The sequence below is a fragment of the Dicentrarchus labrax genome, unplaced genomic scaffold (assembly GCF_905237075.1).
Source record: "Dicentrarchus labrax unplaced genomic scaffold, dlabrax2021, whole genome shotgun sequence".
Taxonomy (NCBI): Eukaryota; Metazoa; Chordata; class Actinopteri; family Moronidae; genus Dicentrarchus; species Dicentrarchus labrax.
This window is the reverse complement of record NW_026136723.1, coordinates 13,481,356-13,503,238: the sequence shown is the minus strand read 5'-3', so window position 1 is coordinate 13,503,238 and position 21,883 is coordinate 13,481,356. Positions and strand designations below refer to the sequence as shown.

The 21,883-nt window shown below is 41.5% G+C and overlaps 2 protein-coding genes across 3 annotated transcripts; one reads left to right on the top strand and one right to left on the bottom strand.

Annotated features, from left to right (window-relative positions):
• Positions 1-970: 970 nt before the first annotated feature.
• dlx5a (distal-less homeobox 5a) lies at positions 971-20,186 on the bottom strand. 2 transcript variants are annotated; one of them, XM_051389474.1, is made up of 4 exons: positions 19,544-20,186; positions 18,923-19,107; positions 16,872-18,722; positions 971-2,250 (listed from the first exon to the last, which is right to left on the bottom strand). In XM_051389474.1, the coding sequence occupies exons 1-3, from the start codon at positions 19,899-19,901 to the stop codon at positions 18,408-18,410; spliced, it is 858 nt and encodes a 285-aa protein (XP_051245434.1). In that variant the 5' UTR covers positions 19,902-20,186; the 3' UTR covers positions 971-2,250; positions 16,872-18,407. The 2 variants fall into 2 exon arrangements, with proteins under 2 accessions (XP_051245434.1, XP_051245435.1); XM_051389475.1 differs by having other exon boundaries at positions 971-2,221.
• dlx6a (distal-less homeobox 6a) lies at positions 10,477-14,291 on the top strand. The gene is made up of 3 exons (XM_051389476.1): positions 10,477-12,302; positions 13,054-13,247; positions 13,492-14,291. The coding sequence occupies exons 1-3, from the start codon at positions 11,996-11,998 to the stop codon at positions 13,729-13,731; spliced, it is 741 nt and encodes a 246-aa protein (XP_051245436.1). The 5' UTR covers positions 10,477-11,995; the 3' UTR covers positions 13,732-14,291.
• Positions 20,187-21,883: the final 1,697 nt, after the last annotated feature.

Here is a 21,883-nt window from a genome sequence, read left to right as displayed (position 1 = left end):
AAGAGGCATTGTACTGCTCAAAGCCTTGATTTATGCCTGATGTAAACCTCCTGTAGCATCATTATCTCCGCCAGGCACAAACCCAGAGGGGATTTGAGCGTTTGGTTGCGTGTACGCGTGTGTCCCTGTGTGTATCTGTCTGTCGCGAATCTCGCATACTACTGGACCAATCAGCCTCATATTTTTTGTGCACATTTATGACTGCATACTCAAGAGCCTCTTATGGTTGCGGTGATTCACAATTTTTGAAAAATCTTTTTATTGCCTGCTCTGTTTTATACCCACTGCAGACTCCAGGTGATCAACAACTGCTAGGCTAACAGCAAGGCTTACCTAACCTGTTGCAGGCCACATTTTGGCCTCTGTTGTGGTTCAAAATCCAGCATTCATAGCTGTTGAACAGTAGAATCCATAATTCCATACCTGATATGTTACAAACCGCCAAAGTTAGACCATACAAGATGAATAATCCCTTTTTTTATTATCTTCACCACCATCTTGACTGTAAGGGAGTCTTTTTCTTCTTTGGCTTTACTGTTGGACTACAAACCAACGTTAAAGGTGCATACTGCCACCTAATGTACTGGACAGTGTAACATCATGACTTTATAAAGAAGTTATGTTCTGGATATTAAACCTGTTTCGTTAAAATATTTAAATAAAGCCATTTGAACCTGTAAAGACTGTACTATTCAAAAACACTATCAAAAAACTATGCATCCCTCTATACAAGATAGTTACACTATACTATACTAGGAAAAAGTCTTCAGGTTGCATCTGGCAGTTGTGGTGGCATTGTAGGTGTTTCACCATCTGTTGCCTGACGGAGATCTGCACTCTGACAGTTTAATTGTTTTTCTTGTCCTTCTGAAAATCTTAGCTCGGGTTCTTCCTTTAAAAATGTCTGCAACAAGTTCAGGGGTCATTCAAAAAATCAACATGCGTTAAAACAAACACCAAAGAGAGTGAGCATTGTGCAGGGAACTTTATTCTGTTCAGTGAAATACAGCCTGAAAGATTCATTTGCCCCTGGCAGATGTAATTACAATTAGTCAATTACAAGACAAGATGTTTATGCAGTTACAATAAAATTATTGCAATTGACAAATTTATCAATTTGTGTAAAGCCATTTATTTCACACTCACAGAACGAGGGCTATGTCAGATTATTTTCTAGATTAATCCTTTAATCTATGAACTGTATAAAATAGTTAATATATAACCCTCACAGTTACCCAGAGCCCAAGGTTACACTTTCAAATGTCTTGTTTTGTCCGACCAACAATATAGAAACATCAGAATATTCAGTTTACAACGAAATTAAACAGACAAAAGCAGGAAATGCACACGTTGAAAAAGCTGTAACAAAATTTTGCATTTTGGTTTGAAAAATCTCTGAAATAATGTACTGATTATCAAAATCGTTGCCGATGCCATTTTCTGTTGACTGACTTGTTTTTCACTGTACCTTTTGTGTCAATGAAAGCATTTTATTCTACATGCAGACCACATACAGGATGTCAGCTGCACAATTGCCTTAAACATGGAAATTGCCCAAGCCATAAGACAACATCTTAAACTGATTTCTCCTAAGTGCATATGCAGGCAACAGAGCTGCTGGCTGAGGGCTAAACAGGGAAAAGACAAAAATGACAGGGATTTCACCATTGAATCCCTTTAGCAGGCCACTGACACATGAAGGAGGGCAAAGAGAGAGAAAGAAGAGAGGAGAGAGAGAAAGCGAGGGAGGGAGGGAGAGAGAAAAAAAGAGTAGACAACCAATTTGGGAGTAATGCAACTAAAAACTGACAAGTGTAATTTCATCCATCTGGGCCGATGTGTAAAAAGCGCTGCTCCGAACATTCCCCATGATTCCCCCTGATTGATCTTCCCCTGGTCTGAAACACCTATTATTAGCCACGAGCCTAATAGCACCAGGATGGCTCAGCGCTCTCCCAGGGGCCAATTCTCCGGTCATCTGCCCCTCACTCACCACAGCTGTGGAAACCAACTAGGGAGAGGGAGGAGAGACAGGGGGGAGGCGAGGAGGAGATGGAGCTGCCAAGAGGGGATGGAGGCGTACCTATGGTGGGGGGGTTGGGTGAGTGAAGGAAAAGGGGGGAGAGAGGCGTGGGGTTAGGGAGAGGGAGCGAGGTTGAGGGGAGAGGAAGAGAGGGGTAGAGTGGGTATGAAGAGGAATATGGAGAGGAGAGAAGGGGGACTGGATGGAGGAGAGATGGAGACCAGTGGCTGGACATGCATGGGGGGGGGGACATGAGAGGAAGGTGGGCGTGATAAAAAAAAAGGCAGGGAGAGATATTGGAGAGGGGAAAACAGGGAGACAAAGAGAAAAAAAGAGTTATTCATAAGCATTTCCTTAAAAAAAAAATCAATTTGAGCTTTTGCTGATGGTTCAAATTAAAACCACCAGGCAGTATATTCACTGGCTTAGTGCTCGTTTTAATTATTCGGGTGAGGGGGGGGGAAATCTGTGAAAAGGCGATCACTAGAACATGATGCCTGACTCATGTTCATCTTTCAAGTTCCCCAGGTGAGGAAGCATGCTAATGCCAGGCCTACAATACACCAGAGAGAGCTTGACAGAAGGCACAATGAGCTTGTTTAAATTAAATCAAAACTGGAGCTCATAAAGTAGTTCCAGACAGTATGATACAAAGAGGGTAATTTCTTGATTTTTAATTTTATTAACCATATTGTGGCTATTTTCAATTTTATTTAATTAAGCTTATTTAAAACCCTAGAACAGTAACACTTTACCTTAAGTCCAGCTATTATAAGCGACATATAAATGTATAATAAATTGTTTATAATGCACTGTAATGTAGTTTTAAGCAGATATAAGTGATTATTAATAGATTTTTCAACAACTGTAACTCCTCCTACTTCTACTGCTGTAGAAATCGATAAGACAATATAGACAATTGAATAATATAAAATATGTCTTTATAGTAGAAGTTATAATTCTTGACAAATACTGTACATTATTAAACACTTTAAAATGTACTTATATCTGCTTACTACATTATAGTGTTATACACCATTTATTAAATGTTTATATATTGCCAGTAAATGCTAAATATGGGGACTTCAAGTAAAGTGTTACCAATTAAATCATGAAACTGAAACGTTTTTCATAGGATTTAAGCAAAGATTGACAACTTGAAATTTGCTCTCTTTTTAATCACTTGCAAATCCATTTTCAGAAAATAATAATGAAAAACAATGTTCAAGGTCCTGAACCCAGAATGGCCATTATGATGCCCAAGGTTATATGTCAACGATAAGAAAGTTTGAAACATGAAACTGAGTGAGAAATGTTGATTGCTGTCTGACTCTTTTGGGTGATTTTGCGATGGATTAAGGTCAGAAGTCATCTGTTAATCGCCCCTTCAGTCTCTTTGATTGAGTGAGCCCTCAGGTGAGGCGTAATGCATTTTCAAGGGCAATGATGACAATAATTGGCTACCTTCACTTCACCAAAATGGACAAAGTCCTAAAAATCTCTCCACTCGAATCTGACAGTTCAGAGCAAATGAAAATAAAGGCTCTGAGGGCTTTCCAGGCAACGAATTAATAACTATGATATTATGAGGCTGGCTATAGACATGATCTCTTGGCCAAATCATTAAGCTGATCTGTGATCTGTGGTGTATTAACTCAGAGGACCCTGGACTGTCCTGCTTACAAGTGTTTCACAGCAGCAATTCTTTTTTTGAAAGCTCATGTTTTAATTTTCAAGTGATGCTTATATGGTTTGATTCATAAACGCAGCCTTTTTAATTTCAAGAATGAAACATTTGTCATAATGCCGCAGGTCACTAAATCTGAAAGGTCGTTGAATTGATGAGATTTTGTCTGTTATTTTTTTAAATTGTATGCATTGTTTATTTTCTCCAAAATGCTAAGGAGGCTCTTTTGAACATTTGAAAGAAGGATGGTCATTTTATTATACGTTTTAGCTGTGAAAATAAGTAATGTTAATACCCTTCTTCTGCATTACTGTAACACAGTGTAGCCAACATAGTTTCCTATGGGCACCTTTATCGTATATAATCCTGTGACATTATTTAATATTTTTTTAATGTGCCCGTGTAGTGCTCAGCAATGAGCAATTTATGTTTTTTTGAAAACTCTGACAATAATATTTCTGTAATATTCCATTTTGCTCCATTTGAATGTAATGATGATGATGATTATGATGATAATAGCAGCAACAGCAACAACAGAAGCACCAAAATAAACATCAAGAGCCAGCTAATAATAATAATAATAGTAATAATAATAATAAGGACGATGATGGTGATGCAGGCAAGAAAAAAAAGGAAAAAATTGGTTATTTAATTGCTTTTGAGTACAAAATATTTGTTAAATATGTTTTATATAGATGAGTGTGCACAAAGCTTTGATCGATTTAATATTATTTTGTAGGGTAAAATTAAATTGTGGAACAAAGAAAAACCTTTTTTACTATTTGATCTGATTTGTACTTACAGGAAACATTTTTTTGAAGCAGATCATTTATTAGGTGTTTGCACTTTTGCACTAGACATTTGTCAGCCTGAAGAAGGAATGTTTTTTTCTTCTCTTCAATGCAAAATAACCAGAAATGAATGTGAAGACTCAGAATTTGATTGAACTTTGGATTGCAGGCCTACTCTTGTTGAAAATATAGGGTTTGCACAAATACCACACATCATTTACTCCAACTTTCTGTGTACAAAATGATGACTAAAGAGGGCAGAGCACAAGACCAAACCAAAACCCAGCCTGATCTGAAATGCAGTTTCAGGTAGGAGTGTCTTAAGGTGCAGCAGACAAAGGTCCACAGCTATCACCTGACAAACTCCTACAACCCACAGCTCCTGAGAACCTGAGCAGCATCTGAGAATGAGACACGCTCGCCCACCACACCATATTTCACCAGGTGTGACTCCCTTTCTCTTCACTTTCTTTCCACCTCACTTCACACCATGCTCTTAAGTTTCAAGCTCTTTTATTTCACAGTCAGTGTTGGCTATTGTGTGCAGCACTTCCTCCAGTGGGGTATTCATTCCTATATGAGAGCCAGGACTTTCCTGTTGGAGCACACACACTATTTTGTTTTTGGTTTTGTACTGCTGTTGTGTGCATGGAGGATATATGCGTGTGTGTACAGATGCATCTACAAAATATTCCCACCGACAAGATTTTTCAGGATTTGAATAGTTTAATCATGTATAAAATCAGACTTTTATATCAGTGACAGTCTATATTTTCTCATTTTAAAGCACTTCATAGAGAGTTTAGTACTCTTCCTCTGTGTTTAGTTCTCTTTTATGAGGCTCATCTGGTTGCATTTGCAGATGAGCCTTTTAATTGAGCCTTTTAATTGGTCAGTAGTGGCTTTATTTATCCAACACATATAAGCCTCACTATCCTATAAAGATTATATGTGTGTTTTCTCAGGTTTATCTCATAAAATGTGTCCACATCAGCCCATGCAGGCCCCTACAAAGCATATAACTCAGTTTATGATAAAGGGGAGTGATATTTATCTCTAATATTACAGGATATATGCGTGCTGTGAAACAAAGAATTGTGCAGGCCTACTGAGTTTCTTTTATTTCTCAGTTATATTATACAGTAAAAACATAATTTTATCTCTCCTATTTATTGTCAAGAATAGTAGGCTTGACAATTAATAGGCTATAGGTTCCTTCGACGGATACCAAACCTTAGGCATTTTAATCACCATTAATTCCCAAACGAACAACGACAATAATATACTGTGAGAGCCCAGCTCCTACAAGGACTGACACAGTGATGCTGGGACATTTGGTATCCTCCTACAATTTATTATATCCCTTCTTAAGGCTTCACTATAATCCAGTGTTTCTTCCGACGTCATTTCTTCATCCACCAGGCTTCATGCAGCGTGCAGCGCGCACTGGAGGCGCGTTTGAAACCACCTGCCTGCTCGGACACAGACAGTAACCCCCCCCCCCACCCCCTGTATACTGATGATGGCCTCACCACAGGATGTGTCTGTGTCACTGATAAATAATGCCCAGATTACAGTTAATTAGCCCATATTCCCTTAACGAAAAATTCTCTACAAGAGGCCTCAAAATATCCTCCACCCTGGCATGATGCTTGTTTCTTAAAAAGCTCTTGCAATAATATTTATGTTGTATTCAGTTTTTAAAAAAAATAGTCATATAGCCTACCTAATATTTGACATTTTAGTGATTTGACAGGTTGTGTGCAGAATGATACCAAATACAAGATTTCAGGTCTTTAAACGAACTGGTCATGGGATGATTGTGGCAATAATAGCAGCAACAGTGGCAACATAAACAGCAATAATAATAGCTCAATTATAATAATATTAATAATAATAACGTTTAGAGGTAAAATCATTGGGGATTGCACGCAATATTTGAAGGCTACGTTTTCTTTATTGTATGTGATCAAGTCTAAACTATTAACCTTTTACACCTTCTAAATTCTAGTAAAACCAGATTTCTTCCTTCAATGTTCGGCTTTTCCCCCTCCACTGTGACAGGTTACTGTTCGTTTGCTTAATGGTTGAATATTTCAGGAGTTTGCTTAATGCTCCTCGACGTCAAGTATTCTTTCTTAATTTCTCTCTCTCTCTCTCTCTCCCTCTCTCTCTCTGTCACGACAGATGAAAAGGCGCTCTAATTATTCCAGGAGGTTGGGAAATAAATGATTGTCTTTGAAGTAGGCTCGGGCCTTGGACTACATTAGAAGCCAAGCATGTGATTTGCAACTGTTGAAGTAAAAACCCTCACTCTGCTGCTGCAGGATAGAAAAAAAAAAAAAAAAAAAAAACAGGAAATGAGGAGGGTGGATTCTCGGCAAAAGAAAATGGTATCTTTGTTTGCTCCCCTTTGTTTACCAGAGGATTCTTTCTCATTTTTCCTCTTTTTTTTCCATTTTTACTAATTCATTTCAATGGCTTTCAAACTGGAAAATGGAAATGTTGCTCCTGCCCTCTATTTCAGCGGCAGCGTCCTGGCAACAGAGCAATTTTCTATCATCAGGGATAAACGGCATCGAACAGTACATTCTGATAAAAAAAGAGCCCATGATTGCTGGCCTTCCTGTCTGTCATCTATCGACCAAATCCTCTCCTTCAAGACCGACCACTGTGCTGTCAGACCTAATAATGTCGCGTATTAAGTCGAGAGAGGGAGAGAGAAAAAAAGGGGGGGAGGGGGGCGACGCACACCCCGGCACTCACTAGTCTTATTTGTCACCAACATAAAATTCAGATTAACTTTTTTATATAGCTCCTATGTTACTGACTTGGTATTCAGGATCAAACGAACTAAATTCGCTATGAGCGCGACCAGGAGCTTTGAGCCTAAACTAATCTGAGTCTGAGCTTAAACCGCCAATAGACGACAACAAGTGTATGTTAAAAAAAAACGAAAAAACATTATTGTCGTCCTTAGCTATTTCTCCATTTATTGCCTGACTAATATTGATAATATGGCCAGAGATTGCGCTCACATTCTGCTATTACACTTCACCAAATGACTCCATTTCAGGTTCGTGGCCTTCGTTTCTTTTCATTTCAGAAACAAATGACATAACATAAATAAAAACACTTGCCCGGTGCAGAAAACCGAGCAATGCAATCATTCAGGTGGAGCTAAATATACAGCGAGAGAAGGCGACAAGAGAAACAAGCAGTCTTAATTAGGACACGGGCCCTGAGTGGGACCAGTGCAGCTTCAGACGTGCCAAATTAAATCCATTAGACTATGAGAGGCTGAGAGACTCAGCGGTGCAGGCCTTTTGCTTATTTGTGGTCATTTAGCTCCACTACCATCACGCTACACTGGGTCCATCTGAAGGCCCTCGCCTGCACCTGGGGCCATGCATATGCCAATTTTGCTATTTACTCGAGAGATAATGCAATCCTAATTTATGATGCAAAACTTATTGTAAACAGTCGCCTGGCTGGCAGCGCGTGGTTTCCTTTATGACAAAACCGCACTAATTTTTCTTGGTGTAGTTGCAAGCGTATACAAAACACATCAAAGCTTTGCATAAGTGGGTTTGCATTAGTGCGCTGTGCGCAATTTATGTGCGTAAAAGCGGCGCGCCACCGTTTGGGCACGGATGAATTCGACTGGAGCATTAGGCTGATCGTTTTGGGATGGTGTGTGTGTGTGTGTGTGTGTGTGTGTGTGTGTGTGTGTGTGTGTGAGGGGGGGGTGTTCTCCCTCTCTCTCTCTCTGAATCTAGTTACAATGAACCGTGTTACACTGACAGCTGTGTGTAGTATGCAGCTTCCCCTCGCCACTTCCCGCCCTTCACGCGGCAGAGATGGAGAGCCGTCGACGCCTGGCTGTCTGTGCAGCGCCTGTGGCTTTGCGTTGTGGAGAAGGGAGACATGTTGTTTAAGTGTCTCCCGGTTCCCTTTCTGCTGTGACAAGCCTCAGCGTCCCCAAACCGCCCGGGTCCCCGAGCAGCCAAGGAGGTGGCTTTCCATGCGAGCCAGTCAATAGCTGTTAGAGGAACCGACCGCAAACGCCCAGCCACTCGCTACAATTATGACCTGTGTCTTTCTGGAACTCCGCGTTAACGCTCAGATATGATTAACACGTGTGGCCAGATAGACAAGAAAAGACGGGCGGTGTTAGAAGCAGCCAGAGAGAAGATGAGAGAAACTAGTTACATTTTGCATAATTATTTTTTTAACTTCTCTAGTGGCAATTTGCACATTAATCTAAGTTGTATGTGCGTAAAGGACGTTAACTAACTGATACTACCCCTTACCTTAATAATATTCCCACTGACAGCGAGTGTGTTAACCATAAAATAACGCCAGGTTACGCCTACAAACGCGATGTTAAATATTCTCAGTTTTCATGTATCAGACAGTGGATGTCAGGGAAATCCAAGGCCTGGAGTGATTTTAGAGAGTCATTCATCAGCGTTTATAAGACAGCTGGAAATAAAGACCACTTCTGTTAAACCACCACGGCCATTGATTGTGCTGAAGGTCAATCATCTACTTAGGGACAAAGTGATTTCTAGATTTGCAGCTGAACGCTGTTCATTTTGTGATTGACATTTTGACGAAGTGAAATATAAAATAATTTCTCTCCAGAATGAGGCTATGAACCCCTAATAGGGCAGAGTACAACAGGAAGGCATGATACAGCAGGTGAAGCATGCGTTAGGGACATGGCGTTTCGTCTCCTGCATGTTAAAACCATTTTGCACGAACGCAAATCGATGTTAAACCAAACTAAATGATCGTTTATAGATCCTGTCCACTGATACCATCCTGCACAGGCCCCGGAGTTTCTCCATGCGCCTCCTTGCAATTAGACACGGCTGTCAGCATGCATGCAATAGGCTACATCTTAAACATTTCAAAAGCACCAAGGTCGAGTATGTCATGTTCTCTCTATTCAAACAAATCCGCTCTTTCACCACTTCACTTAATCTCAGTGTGCCCAGAAAAGCCTCCCAACGCGCCTGCGGGACACCAAGACTTTCACATCACCCGCACTGTTATCCCGCAACTTAATAATCCTGCGGTGGCACACTGATGATGCTGCTAAAGAATGAAGACGTCTCATCCAATCTAGCCCGGAGATTTAAGCCCGCAGGGAAGCAACTCACATCGCTGCAAACGCATGTATGCCTTTGTAGTGGCACTCAAAGGCGATTAGAAAAGGTATAGGATCTGGTTTCTCTTCTGCGTGTCCAAGTGGAACACGGGCAAGGGGAATTGGCCACTATGTTAGAGCACTGAGGGGTGACCAAGGTGTCCCGACTCCTGCAAGGTCTGCAGTGGCCACACTACTGTGTGCGTAAAACATAGAATTATCAGAGGCAATAAAATCATTCATCAGTGTCAGTGAACACAAAAGAGCATTCAGAAAGAAGCTCTTACCTGCAGCCCTCCTGGCGACAAAAGAAGCAGCACTGTGATTTTGTAGAAAAACTTAACTGAATCTAAGAGAGTCTGGAGGAATAAAACCAAATCCGCTTGGGTGTCTTGCGGCTCACATCCCCTGCCTCTGTGCTCCTCTCTTGGTCCGCTGCTGTAAAATGATTATCCGGCTGGGTTGTGCACTTTTAAATCCCACAAAGTAAATAACAACCGTAGCTGACGATAATAGCAAGGTACCAAGTTCTTGTTACAGAAAAGGAGAAAATTGAAACTAAACGCTGCATTTAGACAACCATTTTTGATAAGAGGATAATTGAGGCGACACTGGCGTATAATTAGGGGATAATTTATGCTATATCCACTTTTATTCCACCCTCCCAAAATAAATCCAGTCCATAATCATTACAGGCGAATTGTTCTTAATTTTATAGCTGCAATTTGAGTAAAGTGTGGCCGCTAATCAAATAGGTTTTCGCAGTAACTTGATTGCAGCCATAATTATTTTTCATCTCCTTTTTTTTTTTTTTTGGGGTGAAATCGCTGAATGCTACATTGCGGCAGAAAAATGTGGTGAAAGTGGTACAAAACATGATTTGAATACCTATTGCGTTAATATGAGCGGAAACAGAATTTCATTCTTATTTTGCGAATCGAACATCGCAGTCCTCAGAGGCAAACTGTATAATTTACATATATTGAGGACCCTATCAGGCCTCATATTACAACAGGGATAAAAGACACTGTCAGTTTATCTCGGTATCCACCCTTCTATCTGCAAAATAACCTATTGTACCTCAGGCATATTGTTATTTGATGTGTCACATGTGCTGTATCTTGAATTGTCTGAAGATCCTTAATCATATGGTCAGTAGCCCCAGGAGGAACGAACAGTTATAATATATGTTACTTTCAGAGCGGAGGGGGGCTTAAAGAGGGGCTGCTCATTAGGCGACATCAAAGCAAATATTACACTGCAAAAAAATAAGTTATTTGAGAATTTAATAATTAAGGTATTCATTGTAAAAATAAATAAACCCAAAAGCTCTAATTTGTGCATTTAAAAGAATCCGTTGAGGCCTATTTTCACTTATTTCGAAGGCTGTTCCACCTGTTTCAGGAGTTTCCTTGACATAAAACAGATCACTTCTCCAGTATAAATAAGACAACCTTTTAAAAAATCTTTAAAGGTATACTTAATACGACTGGGGTTATCCCACACCCATTTGTAAATGTTTATAAATTTGGTTAAAACAATATTTAATCCTACTAAACGATGATAATAGATGGCTTGTGAAGATTGATATTTTGTTTCCTGTGTGGCAAGCTTGTAAATAATTTATTGGTATTTGGGTTGAAAATCAACTTCGACTTTAATACTCTTTTAAATGGGTGTTTGTGTGATGCTTTTCTATAAGTAATTAAAAGCCTGAGGAGAGGAGGAGTTAAAAGCTGAGAAAAAAAGAGGCCCATATAGACTGCTGGCACATCAGGCTAAATCAAAGTGCGCACTATATGTTGCGCGTCGTGCGTAATTTGAGGGTTTGGGTAAAAAACAAAAATCGACTCGGCAATTCCAAAAGAGCTGGTTTTGCGTGTGGAGCTTGTCTGTAGGAATTATGCGTCTTTCCCCACCATATATTATTTCCCCCATAGTTGTGGTGGGAGCTGGTAAGGTGGGTTAACTCCAGCTCAAGTCTCCGTGTAGCGCAGAGCACTGATGACGTTGGGTTGGATGACCAATCGGGAGGCGCTGCCCTTTGGAGACAAACCATTTTACTTGTAGTGTCTGCATCAAGTCTGGAAGCAAGGGCTCAATTTTAACAGAATCCACCTAAAAATCTCTCCCTTAACTTATGCCTACCTTCCGCCACTTTGAGTGAGAACATCACAGGACAAGGGGGGGAATAAAGACGCCTCTGGAAAATTCGGGTCTTAATAGGACAATATCTGTTCGCGGTGGAGAGGGGAGAGAGACAACAGCACAGCGAGAGAGAGAAAACCGATTTGGTCTTGAGAGAGAGGGGGGTGAGTGCTCTCAAGGCAGAAAATTCGATGATGACCATGACTACGATGGCTGACGGTCTGGAGGCTCAGGACTCGTCCAAGTCTGCTTTCATGGAGTTTGGGCAGCAGTCGCACTCACAGCAGAGCTCCCCGTCGATGGCCGGCGGCCACTACCCGCTGCACTGTCTCCACTCCGGCTCACACGCTCACCACCAGCACGACAACACCGCGTACACCGGGACCAACACCTACAACAGGTCGTTACCCTACCCCTACGTGAGCCATCCGCACCACAGCCCGTACCTGCCATCCTATCACAACAACACGGGAGGACAGACAAGGTTAGACGGCACAGGTAAGTAAGAGACCCCCCTTTTTTCACCAGCCGAGTGGAAAAATGCACCGCGCCATGTCCATCCCCGGCGCCCTGACAGTGCCATTAGCGCTTCTTTTAATGTCGGTTGCCCACAGCGGGGATCGAGCCTTTCTCCCCCTGCCAGAGTTGGCGGTGTTATGCCCAAGTCACCTTGCGGGCCACTCCAAATTCGGACGAATGATCTTTCAAGCGTAGGTGCGCGATTACAGCGAAGAAAATCGTGCGTAAACGGCACCGGATAATTCGAGATCCAGCCTATTGCCTCCCTTAGCCCCGCTTTGCTGTCCCGTTTAGCACTCCCTCTCAGCTCCCACAAAACCTGTTTTAATGCCCGGGGTGTGATCATCACGACCGTGCAATCCTCACCAACTACTCCTGAAAATTAGGCAGCCCGCACGCCTTGAATGTTGTAATTAGCATTTAATTGACATGTCATTACCAGCAATATCCTAAATATGACAGCGTATGAGGATTGTGGCTGCCGCGGCGCTTACAGGCGGTGAGATGTCAACGTTTATCAGGCTGAATTTTTCCATTTATTTTTTTTTTAAACACACTTTTCTCTCGGCGCGCCACTGATTTTATCTCCACCTTCCCGGAATATTTCAGCCGTTTTGACACCGGCTGTGTCCCCCCCCGACCCCCACCCCACCCCACCGACCCCAGCACAGAAAAATTAAGATGTCCACTCAGTGGTTTTGAATAATAACATTGATTGTTTTTGTTGCAGAGCAGCAGAAGACGACAGTGATTGAAAACGGGGAAATTCGTTTTAATGGGAAAGGCAAGAAGATTCGCAAACCTCGGACAATTTACTCCAGTTTGCAGCTCCAAGCACTGAACCACCGTTTCCAGCAAACACAGTACCTCGCTTTACCGGAGCGCGCCGAGCTGGCTGCCTCTCTAGGACTGACACAAACCCAGGTATGAGGAGGAATTTACAACCTGGATTTCTCATTGAACTCCATGAAATAATATTGTATTTAAATATAATAGAGATCAGGACATTATGATTATTATTATCATTTGGCTTTGTGTTTTTGTTTTGGCTTTTATCTTTCTAATATTAAACGTTTGATGCTTGGAGAAATTTTGCAGAAACTAACCAACCTATATCCACGTGTGCTCTTCTAATTGCATGCACCCTTTTCTCATCCTCTCCCTGCAGGTAAAGATTTGGTTCCAGAACAAGAGGTCAAAGTTCAAGAAGCTGCTGAAGCAAGGCGGCAACCCGCACGAGAGCGACCCTATACCGGGCTCCATGTCCCTCTCCCCGCGCTCCCCGACCATCCCTCCAATATGGGACGTCTCGGCCTCTTCCAAAGGAGTAAACATGCCGGCCAACAGCTACATGCCCGGCTACTCTCACTGGTATTCCTCCCCACATCAAGATTCAATGCAGAGATAGACTGACTCAGGCAAGGAAGGGTCATGCGAGCTTGTCTGGAGGCCTCCGGATCTCCGCCATGCAGTTTCCAACGTAGCCTACAATTTGTGTCAGCGCAGAGACTGGATGCTGGAGAGGAGGAGGAAAAAAACATACCCCTCCGCTGCTCCTCTGCTGAAGGATAAAACGGGCAAGCCAAGCCTCGGTGTGATGACACAAACAAGGGAACTAACCTTTTTTTTCTTTTTTTTTTTTTTAGCGTACATGGCTGTTCAGTGGGCTCGCATATTTGTTATGCTTTCATTCATGTCAACATCTGAACGTCAATATACCAAATATTATCAGTGACATTTCGGCCACTTTGGGGCAAAGACTGCTTACACTCTTCATGCGCTGTGGCGCCCAGAACCTTTAGCCATGGTGGACTCCTGACTGCTATTTTTTATTTTTATTTTTTTTGGGTTGTTTCTCCAACATGCAAAACCAAGCAAATTGTCTGTCTGTAAATATAATCTGCGATTTTAGTTTGTACATACACTTTTTATGTTTTGTCAGATTGAGTAAACCGTGACTCAAAAAGATGCCTGCTGTCGCATGATTTAAAAAAAAAAAAAAAAGAATCTTCATTTTAAACTAGGCCCCTATTTTGTGCTTCATATTGGGCCAACATCACATCACAACAGGCCTATTTCCCGTCACCCTGGTGTGCACAATCTTATAACAGACAATATGAACATTAATTAATGACACACTGCTCAGTGAAAAGCCCATTTCATCAGAGTAAACATTTTAAATAAACCCATAAAGCGCTCAGTTGGCTGATGAAGACAGTATATAGATTTATCAAATGCACTCAACACCGGAGGAAATTAACTTACCCTGCCCCGCTGCTGTCTACATTCACCTCGAAAGACATTTGCTCCAGGTCCAGCTCATCTTGTCATTTCACCCTCAATTATTAGAAGTATTGACAAAATGTTTTCTCCCTTCTCTCCGTCCTAATGCAGGCCGTTAAATGCCAAGCTCCACGGGATCGATGTTGAACAAAGCAGCCAGCTGCAGTGGCGTTCAATATGAAGGAGATATTTGGGACAATTTGTGGGTTTTTATCCAAGTGAGGCTTTTTTTCCATTCTCATAAATGCAGGCATAATTAGGGTAATTTTTGATGTAGCCCGCTGATTACAGCGTTTTTACCGTCAAAGATAATTACCTGTAATTTTCTACCACTTTTAATACTAAAAGGCATCTTTATTTGGATTTGAGGTAGCACAGATGGAACAAAAGGGAAAATTATTCGGTTATTCATATACAAATTGCTGAGGAGAGTGAGCGCTCGGGATATTATCTGAAATTACAACGCTGAAAAGCTTCATGCAGCTGTCAAGTCGCGGATGTCCCACTGGCGCACATTCAGCCTACCTGGGGCCCACATACACTGGGGGGGCCTATCTGCTCCTGGGCCATGTGCACCCTGATCTGCGGGGCTGCAGGGAGCCCGAAAGCAGCAGTCGAGTAAACATCAACAAAGCTCATAAATACACAGTTGTGTTTATTCAGAGACACCTTTCATCATGTTTCGCAAATGGGGGAAGAAAAAAAAAAGGCTTTGATGAGCTAAATCAGATGGGTTTGAGACTGAAGATAGATAGATAGATAGATAGATAGATAGATAGATAGATAGATAGATAGATAGATAGATAGATAGATGGTGGTAAAGTGCAACAGACTGACAGATATGGGGGTGGGAGATGCAGGGTGGGATGTGTCACTTCTTGCTCTGTGAGCTCTATCAGAGCAGTGGCTGATGCACTGTGCAGCAGCCTTCTCATATAAAAGCTCCTACAGCACCTGACAAGATTTCACACATCACCACATTAACTGTATGCATCTACAGCGCCGGAACAAACCTCCCCCTAATCCACACACAGTCTAACCTTCCCCAACAAATAATAATAATAAAAAAAAGAAATCAGATGCATTTCCATTTCTCTGCCACAGTCTCGGCTCAACCATTAAACTAAGATCTCCCTGAAGAGTCGGTCGACAACTGCCACAGCCTCCTCTAACGACAGGAAACAGCCACAGGATAGAATATATAAGACTCATCCTTACCTTTCTCCGCTTCTCTAACACAGACTAACCAAAAACGCGCTGCACGGTTTTACTGCTGGTGGTTGAATAAGCAAATCCAGGTGGGAAAGTGTTTGCACACCCCGGTAAGCTCTTATATATTGCCTGCAAAATTAGCTGTTATTACTGTCACTGTTTAGTGATGGCGAGCTTGAAAAAAAAAAGCCCTCTGCAATCAAGAACCAAGCGCATCTTTGCAAATTATAGGTAATTGTCAATGTCCAGATTATGATAATGGAGGCCCTAATCCTGGAGAATAATTATTGTGGAGTGTTACAGTTGAAGCTGTCCAGTAAAGCTAACTGTCATTATTTAGACTCGATTTGCAAAACGGGGGGAAACTAGCTGAGTGGAAAATGTTCGGTTGGAAATAAACGGGGGCTCTCGATATAATGGCACCACTACTGTGTGTGTGTGTGTGTGTGTGTAAGACTGAGAGATGGATAGTGGGGGGGGACACATACAGTGGTGGGTGTGTTTGTGTGTGTGTGTGTGTGTGTGTGTGTGTGTGTGTGTGTGTGTGAGAGAGAGAGATATAATATAAAGGCCTATGTGTACGAGGTTGTGCGCGCGCCTGAGTGTTCTTGTGCGCGCGCACGTGCAATGTGAAAAATCCCTTAAATTTCTCGAGTGACCTGCTCGTAGCTGTAATTGCGCGACTGCCGTTTAGCCTACAGAAGAAATTAGGGATGCAAACAACAACAACAACAACAACAAGCACTCCGGCTTTACACGAAGAAGCGGCATTATGCTCCAGCGTGTGTGTGTGTGTGTGTGAGAGAGAGAGAGAGAGAGAGAGAGAGAGAGAGAGAGAGAGAGAGAGAGAGTAAAGTGTACTTAAGGCTGCAATCAGGAAGAGGAAGAGGATTCTGTGTCAGGTGGAAATGGTGACATGCATGGGTCAGTGTGTGGGTCAGATGCAGTACTGTTTAGTGTGTGTGTGTGTGTGTGTGTGTGTGTGTGTGTGCGTGTGTGTGTGTGTGTGACAGACGGGGGGGTTGAGCAACATGTTTGTTTGTAAAAACTCACTTATATGATCTTGCTGCATATGGCCGGGTAAATTCAATTAGATCCATTTTCAAATCCCCAGTGTTTCTCACAGTGGCGCGGTTTGTTCGGCGGTTTCGCAGCGGCAGCGCTGGTATTACTGCCTGCTAATAACATGGTGAAATTGTGGAGGATTTTTCTTTTCTTTTTCTTTTCTTCCTTTTTTTTTTTTTTTTATTTTACCCGGAAGGTGGGCTGCGGCCGGGAGTGGCAGAGCTCTGGAGCCGGTCTACCCCCACAGGAATGCGGATTGTCTCAGATCTCCGTGCCGCCCCCCTCGCCTCCTCTCTGCCATTCAAAGCGGCTAATTGTAGGGGACACAAAGCGAGAGCGACTGCAGACTGTCTGCTGCGACGAGCAGGCATTTTCTTTACAGACGAGCTGGAACCGACTGAGAGGCTCAATCAGCTTCTCCACTAAAACACAATGTGAATGATAAAAAAAAAAGCTGATCATTCGTGATCAGAGGCAACGGCGAATATAATAATAATAACAATAATAATAATTAAAATAATAAGGGTTATCCAAGGATTTTATAATATTAAATAGGAGGGGGATATACCATGGATTTGAAACAATTTGGGTTATTTTAAAAATATGGATTATTATAACAATATCAGGGTACAAAGCTTGTGATATCACCATAACTCCGAGTGTTTTAAAAAATACTATAAGGGGAAATAGGCCACTATGACTCCCACAAACAAGATATTAGTCTCTATAAAATATTATAAGAGTATTATAATGATTGAATGAATTCTGCAGAAATGTCATCAGTAATATTATAGAACAAATCAATCCAGTTCAAGAAATACCGGTATTCAATTAAGGCAAGTGTAATTATTGTGGTAGGTTAAGGCTTACCGTGGTCGATGGTAGCCATGTTTTCTCAGAAATGTATTTACAATAACACATTATTTGCTTAATGTCTGTTTAATAAAGTCACAAATTCTCACTTCAATTCTTTTATCGCAAATGCAGACTAAGCTGAGCCTGACCACAAAGGAAAATAAAGGCACATTTCTCACAAAAAAAGACAGACATTTTCCATCCCCATCTCCAAGACAGTTTGTCTGCGTAATGTCTTTAATAAAAAATAAAAAATTAAAATCACAGAATAAATAGGGATGGAGGGCGTCACGGCGAATGAAAGCTACGACATTTTCTAGGTTCATCTCAATACTGAGCAGCTGTGATTTACAACCTGGTGGGGGAAATGTCACCTGAGGCTCACAAACATTATTTATGTGTGTGAGTCTTTGTCGTGATTTTCCGTGTAAATAACTGAGGGTTAAAATAACAAGAGACTGCAGTGAGGCCGGAGGTGTCAAAGTTCCATTGTCCATTTAAACGTTTAATAGTCTTCCAAAATGCAATAAATTACATGCACACATTTACACATTTTACACGTTTCTTCTATGACTGTCATCAAATACATTGCATATTCCTCTGAAATTTGAACACGAGTCCCATAGAAGGAAAAAAAAAAAGGGATTTGAAATGAACAACAGGGTTTTTTCAATATAACGTCCCCGCTCCAAGAGCCAACGAGTGCTGTATCGAGTTAGGGGTCTGCAGGTGGGAAGCCATGGAGCTGCCGGCTGAGGTGTACCATGACCCCGAGGTTTCCAAAAAGTTAGAAGCCGTCGTGTTGATGCTCTGAGGCTGTAGGCTGTGCGGCCTGGAGGGGCCCTGTGTGTCCCAAACGGCCGGGGACTGTGGAGAGTTGCACGCCATGGGGTCGCTGGAGCTGGGGCTGTGCTCCGGTGGAAGCTCGCCGTTTTTCATGATCTTCTTCAATTTTGATCTCCTGTTCTGGAACCAGATTTTGACCTGGAAAAGAGCGAAAAAGCAGAGCCATTAATATCTCATATATAACCTCAGAAACAATGGGGGTTTGGAGCAGGCGCGGTGCGTAAAGGCGCGCAGAAACCAGGCTTACCGAAAACACTATTTTTTTTCTTCTTTAAAAAAAAACAATAAAAAAGAGACACACATTAAAAACAACAAATGCATTTGATCGAACATCCCACCTGTGTTTGCGTGAGCCCCAACGAGGCAGCCAGCTCGGCTCTCTCCGGCAGCGCCAGGTACTGTGTGTTCTGAAACCGCCTCTGCAGGGCGGCCAGCTGGAAGCTCGAGTAGATCGTCCGGGGTTTCCGCACTTTCTTCGGCTTGCCGTTCACCATCCTCACCTCAGGCTCGCTTATCTCTTTTTCTGTGAAAAATAATCCCAACAAGAATAAGCATCTCTGCTCGTCACGAACTGCGCTGTCTTTTTAAATATCTGGTTTTTAAAATGGGTTGTTAACCCTAACCCTAAGTCTCTAAATTTTAAAGAAAACCCGCTTTCATAAACAAAATTAATTCTAGGCTGGCAAAAAAAAGAAGGAAAGCACGTGCATAATACTTAAAAATCACATTTATTGCGTGGTCTCAAATAAACCTAAATAAGCATGAATTCCTCATTTATCCATTTAGCTTCAGATTGCAATTTGTTTGGATTCCCACGCGAGAGGAACAGACAGGGAAAGAAAATGCAAAGTAACAATAAAACACGAGGAAAATACGACTATTCGGTTACAAAATACGTTCAAGAGATTACTAACTAACAATCTGCTCTTATTATAATGGAAAAAATCTGCGGCCCCTACCTTGTGGACTCGGCTGGGCTTGCACTCTGCTGTAAGTCCCAGCGTACTGGTGGTAGGCGGGGGTCGTGTACGAGCTGTAATCAGTGTAGGATTTTGTCGAGTAATTTCCAGCGGATCCATTTACACCTGGGTACTGGTACTGGTAGGCATTGAGCGGCTTCCCGTACGAGGTGGAGCTGGGCGAGCAGTAGCCGTGAGTGACTCCAGCGGCCGGACTGTAATAGCCAGAATCCGTGGCGGTGGACTCGGGTAAAGTAGGAGATTCCTGAGACGGATGATGCATGGTGGAGAGTTGGAAGGAGCTCTGGAAATCTGCAGGTTTCACACTCGAGATCCTCCGGTCGAATACTCCAGTCATACTTCGAGAAGGAACACGCGGGTTTTGTTTTATATTTAATTATAGCAAAAAAAAGGCAATCTTGACTCCAAAGTGGTGTGGAAACTACACTGGCATTGTTAAAAGGCTCTCGGGCCGTCGGGCTCTGGTGAAGACTGCAGCCAGCCCCGCAGCAAAGACTTGGTTAAATCCTAAATCGCGCTCTTACGCACTGCAGGGAGGATCTGGTTCCATTGGCCAAGGCGCACACAGACACAGCTACACCCAATTCACTCAGCCAGCTTTCTTATAGGGGGAAACCACCCGGGCTATGTGGCTGCATTGTTGTGTTTTTATACTATCAATCAATGGGAGCAATTAAAGTGTTGGCCGTGTGACCAATCGACGTTTCTCAGAAGGATGAATTAGAGGGACAAAACCTCATTACCAAAAAGGCCTCCTGCTGCAAGACTCCTCGATTAATACGATTGTCGTCATTATTCGTTATTAATAAAAACGTTAGTCTGTTCACTTTTTAGGGCCGAATAATCCCAAAATGAGGCATGAAATCAAATGTTTCAATCATGTCACATTAAAGAGAAATAATACATCAGAATTATTTAGGGTTACCATTGAGCTCAATGGTTATTGTCTATTTCAACAGTCGACGCTACGCTTCATTATTCTATATAGACCATATCTAAAAAATAGAATCTTACATCTATCAGAGTGTATATGTCCAATATAAACAATATAATAGATACAATATAATAGAAACAATATATGGTAATCAACAGATCCCATTTTTAAAAAGATATTCCATAACCAACAATAGTTTCTCTCCCAGATAAGAGTTGTTTCACATTCTTCCAGCTGCTCTTTGATTGGCATGTAATGATAATGCCAAAATTGACCAGGTTCCCCATCGAGGTAATTAAAGATTCATCTTATTTTATCTCATCTTAAAACCTGCAGCAGAACGTTCAAATCAACGCTCAGCACTGCGCTCATTAAGTGGTCAACAGCGCCGACCAGTGGGGGGAAAGAGGAGCTGCACTCCAAGAGCAGCCTAGTGGCAAACCCACAAAGAAATATTTGGATTTAAAAAAAAAAAAAGGATGATCAATATGATCTTTAAAACGAGTGTTGGGCCACTAAATGAAAAAAACGTTTTAAAATACAAAATAAATGAACAAAGCAAATGATCAAAAACGCTTTAGGGCAACAGGTGTGTGGAAATAAAAATACTGGATACATTGTATTTAGATCTACATTATACCAAGTATCATTTATTATCATACATTGGATGCACTGTATTTCGTATCACATTGTACCCAGTACCATATTATTATACACAGGATACAGTGAACCCATTATCACAGACAACCTTCAGGTTACAACAAGCCTGATGCTTTTATTGTCCAGTCTATATACTACTACTATAATAGTGATGATGATCAATATTTCTTGGATTTCTTTAAAAATACATTTTCTATCTGAAACTTAGTTAATATCTTACAGCCCCATGCTGGACTAGATAGAATTAAATATATATATATATATATATATATATATATATATATATATATATATATATATATATATATATATATATATATATATATGTGTGTGTATGGTCTGGGTTTCAGTGTTTTCTACCGCTTTAACTTAAGTAATCTCACCAAACTACTCTGCCTTGTTGAACATTCTGTACACATTGTTATGCTTTTCCCATATAAATAACAAACAAATAGGTCTAAATGTTGGTAGATTGTTGTTTTATTTTCATATTAGCTTACCTGACTTTGGTACCCCGGAAATACACCCCCCTCACCGAAGCCACAAATTTCTTCCTGTGTTGTCTTACTTGACAAAGTTAAGTTAACTCAGTTTGTGGTTCATATTTTTTTAAACCAATATTTTTAGCCACATGGTTTAGGGACATTATTATTGTTTTTTAATTAAGAAAAGTACCGTTGCTTTGGTTAATCGATTTGAATTCGGGTCAAGGCTGAGAGCGCGCA

What these genes read in the sequence shown, in the direction of transcription:
- dlx5a (XM_051389474.1), bottom strand. Translation starts at nt 19,901, where the DNA reads ATGACTGGAGTATTCGACCGGAGGATCTCGAGTGTGAAACCTGCAGAT. An exon ending in AGCCCAGCCGAGTCCACAAG is followed by an intron (nt 19,108 to 19,543) that starts GTAGGGGCCGCA and finishes TATTTTTCACAG; the next exon opens with AAAAAGAGATAAGCGAGCCT. An exon ending in TGGGGCTCACGCAAACACAG is followed by an intron (nt 18,723 to 18,922) that starts GTGGGATGTTCG and finishes GCTCTTTTCCAG; the next exon opens with GTCAAAATCTGGTTCCAGAA.
- dlx6a (XM_051389476.1), top strand. Translation starts at nt 11,996, where the DNA reads ATGATGACCATGACTACGATGGCTGACGGTCTGGAGGCTCAGGACTCG. An exon ending in GACAAGGTTAGACGGCACAG is followed by an intron (nt 12,303 to 13,053) that starts GTAAGTAAGAGA and finishes TTTTTGTTGCAG; the next exon opens with AGCAGCAGAAGACGACAGTG. An exon ending in TAGGACTGACACAAACCCAG is followed by an intron (nt 13,248 to 13,491) that starts GTATGAGGAGGA and finishes CTCTCCCTGCAG; the next exon opens with GTAAAGATTTGGTTCCAGAA.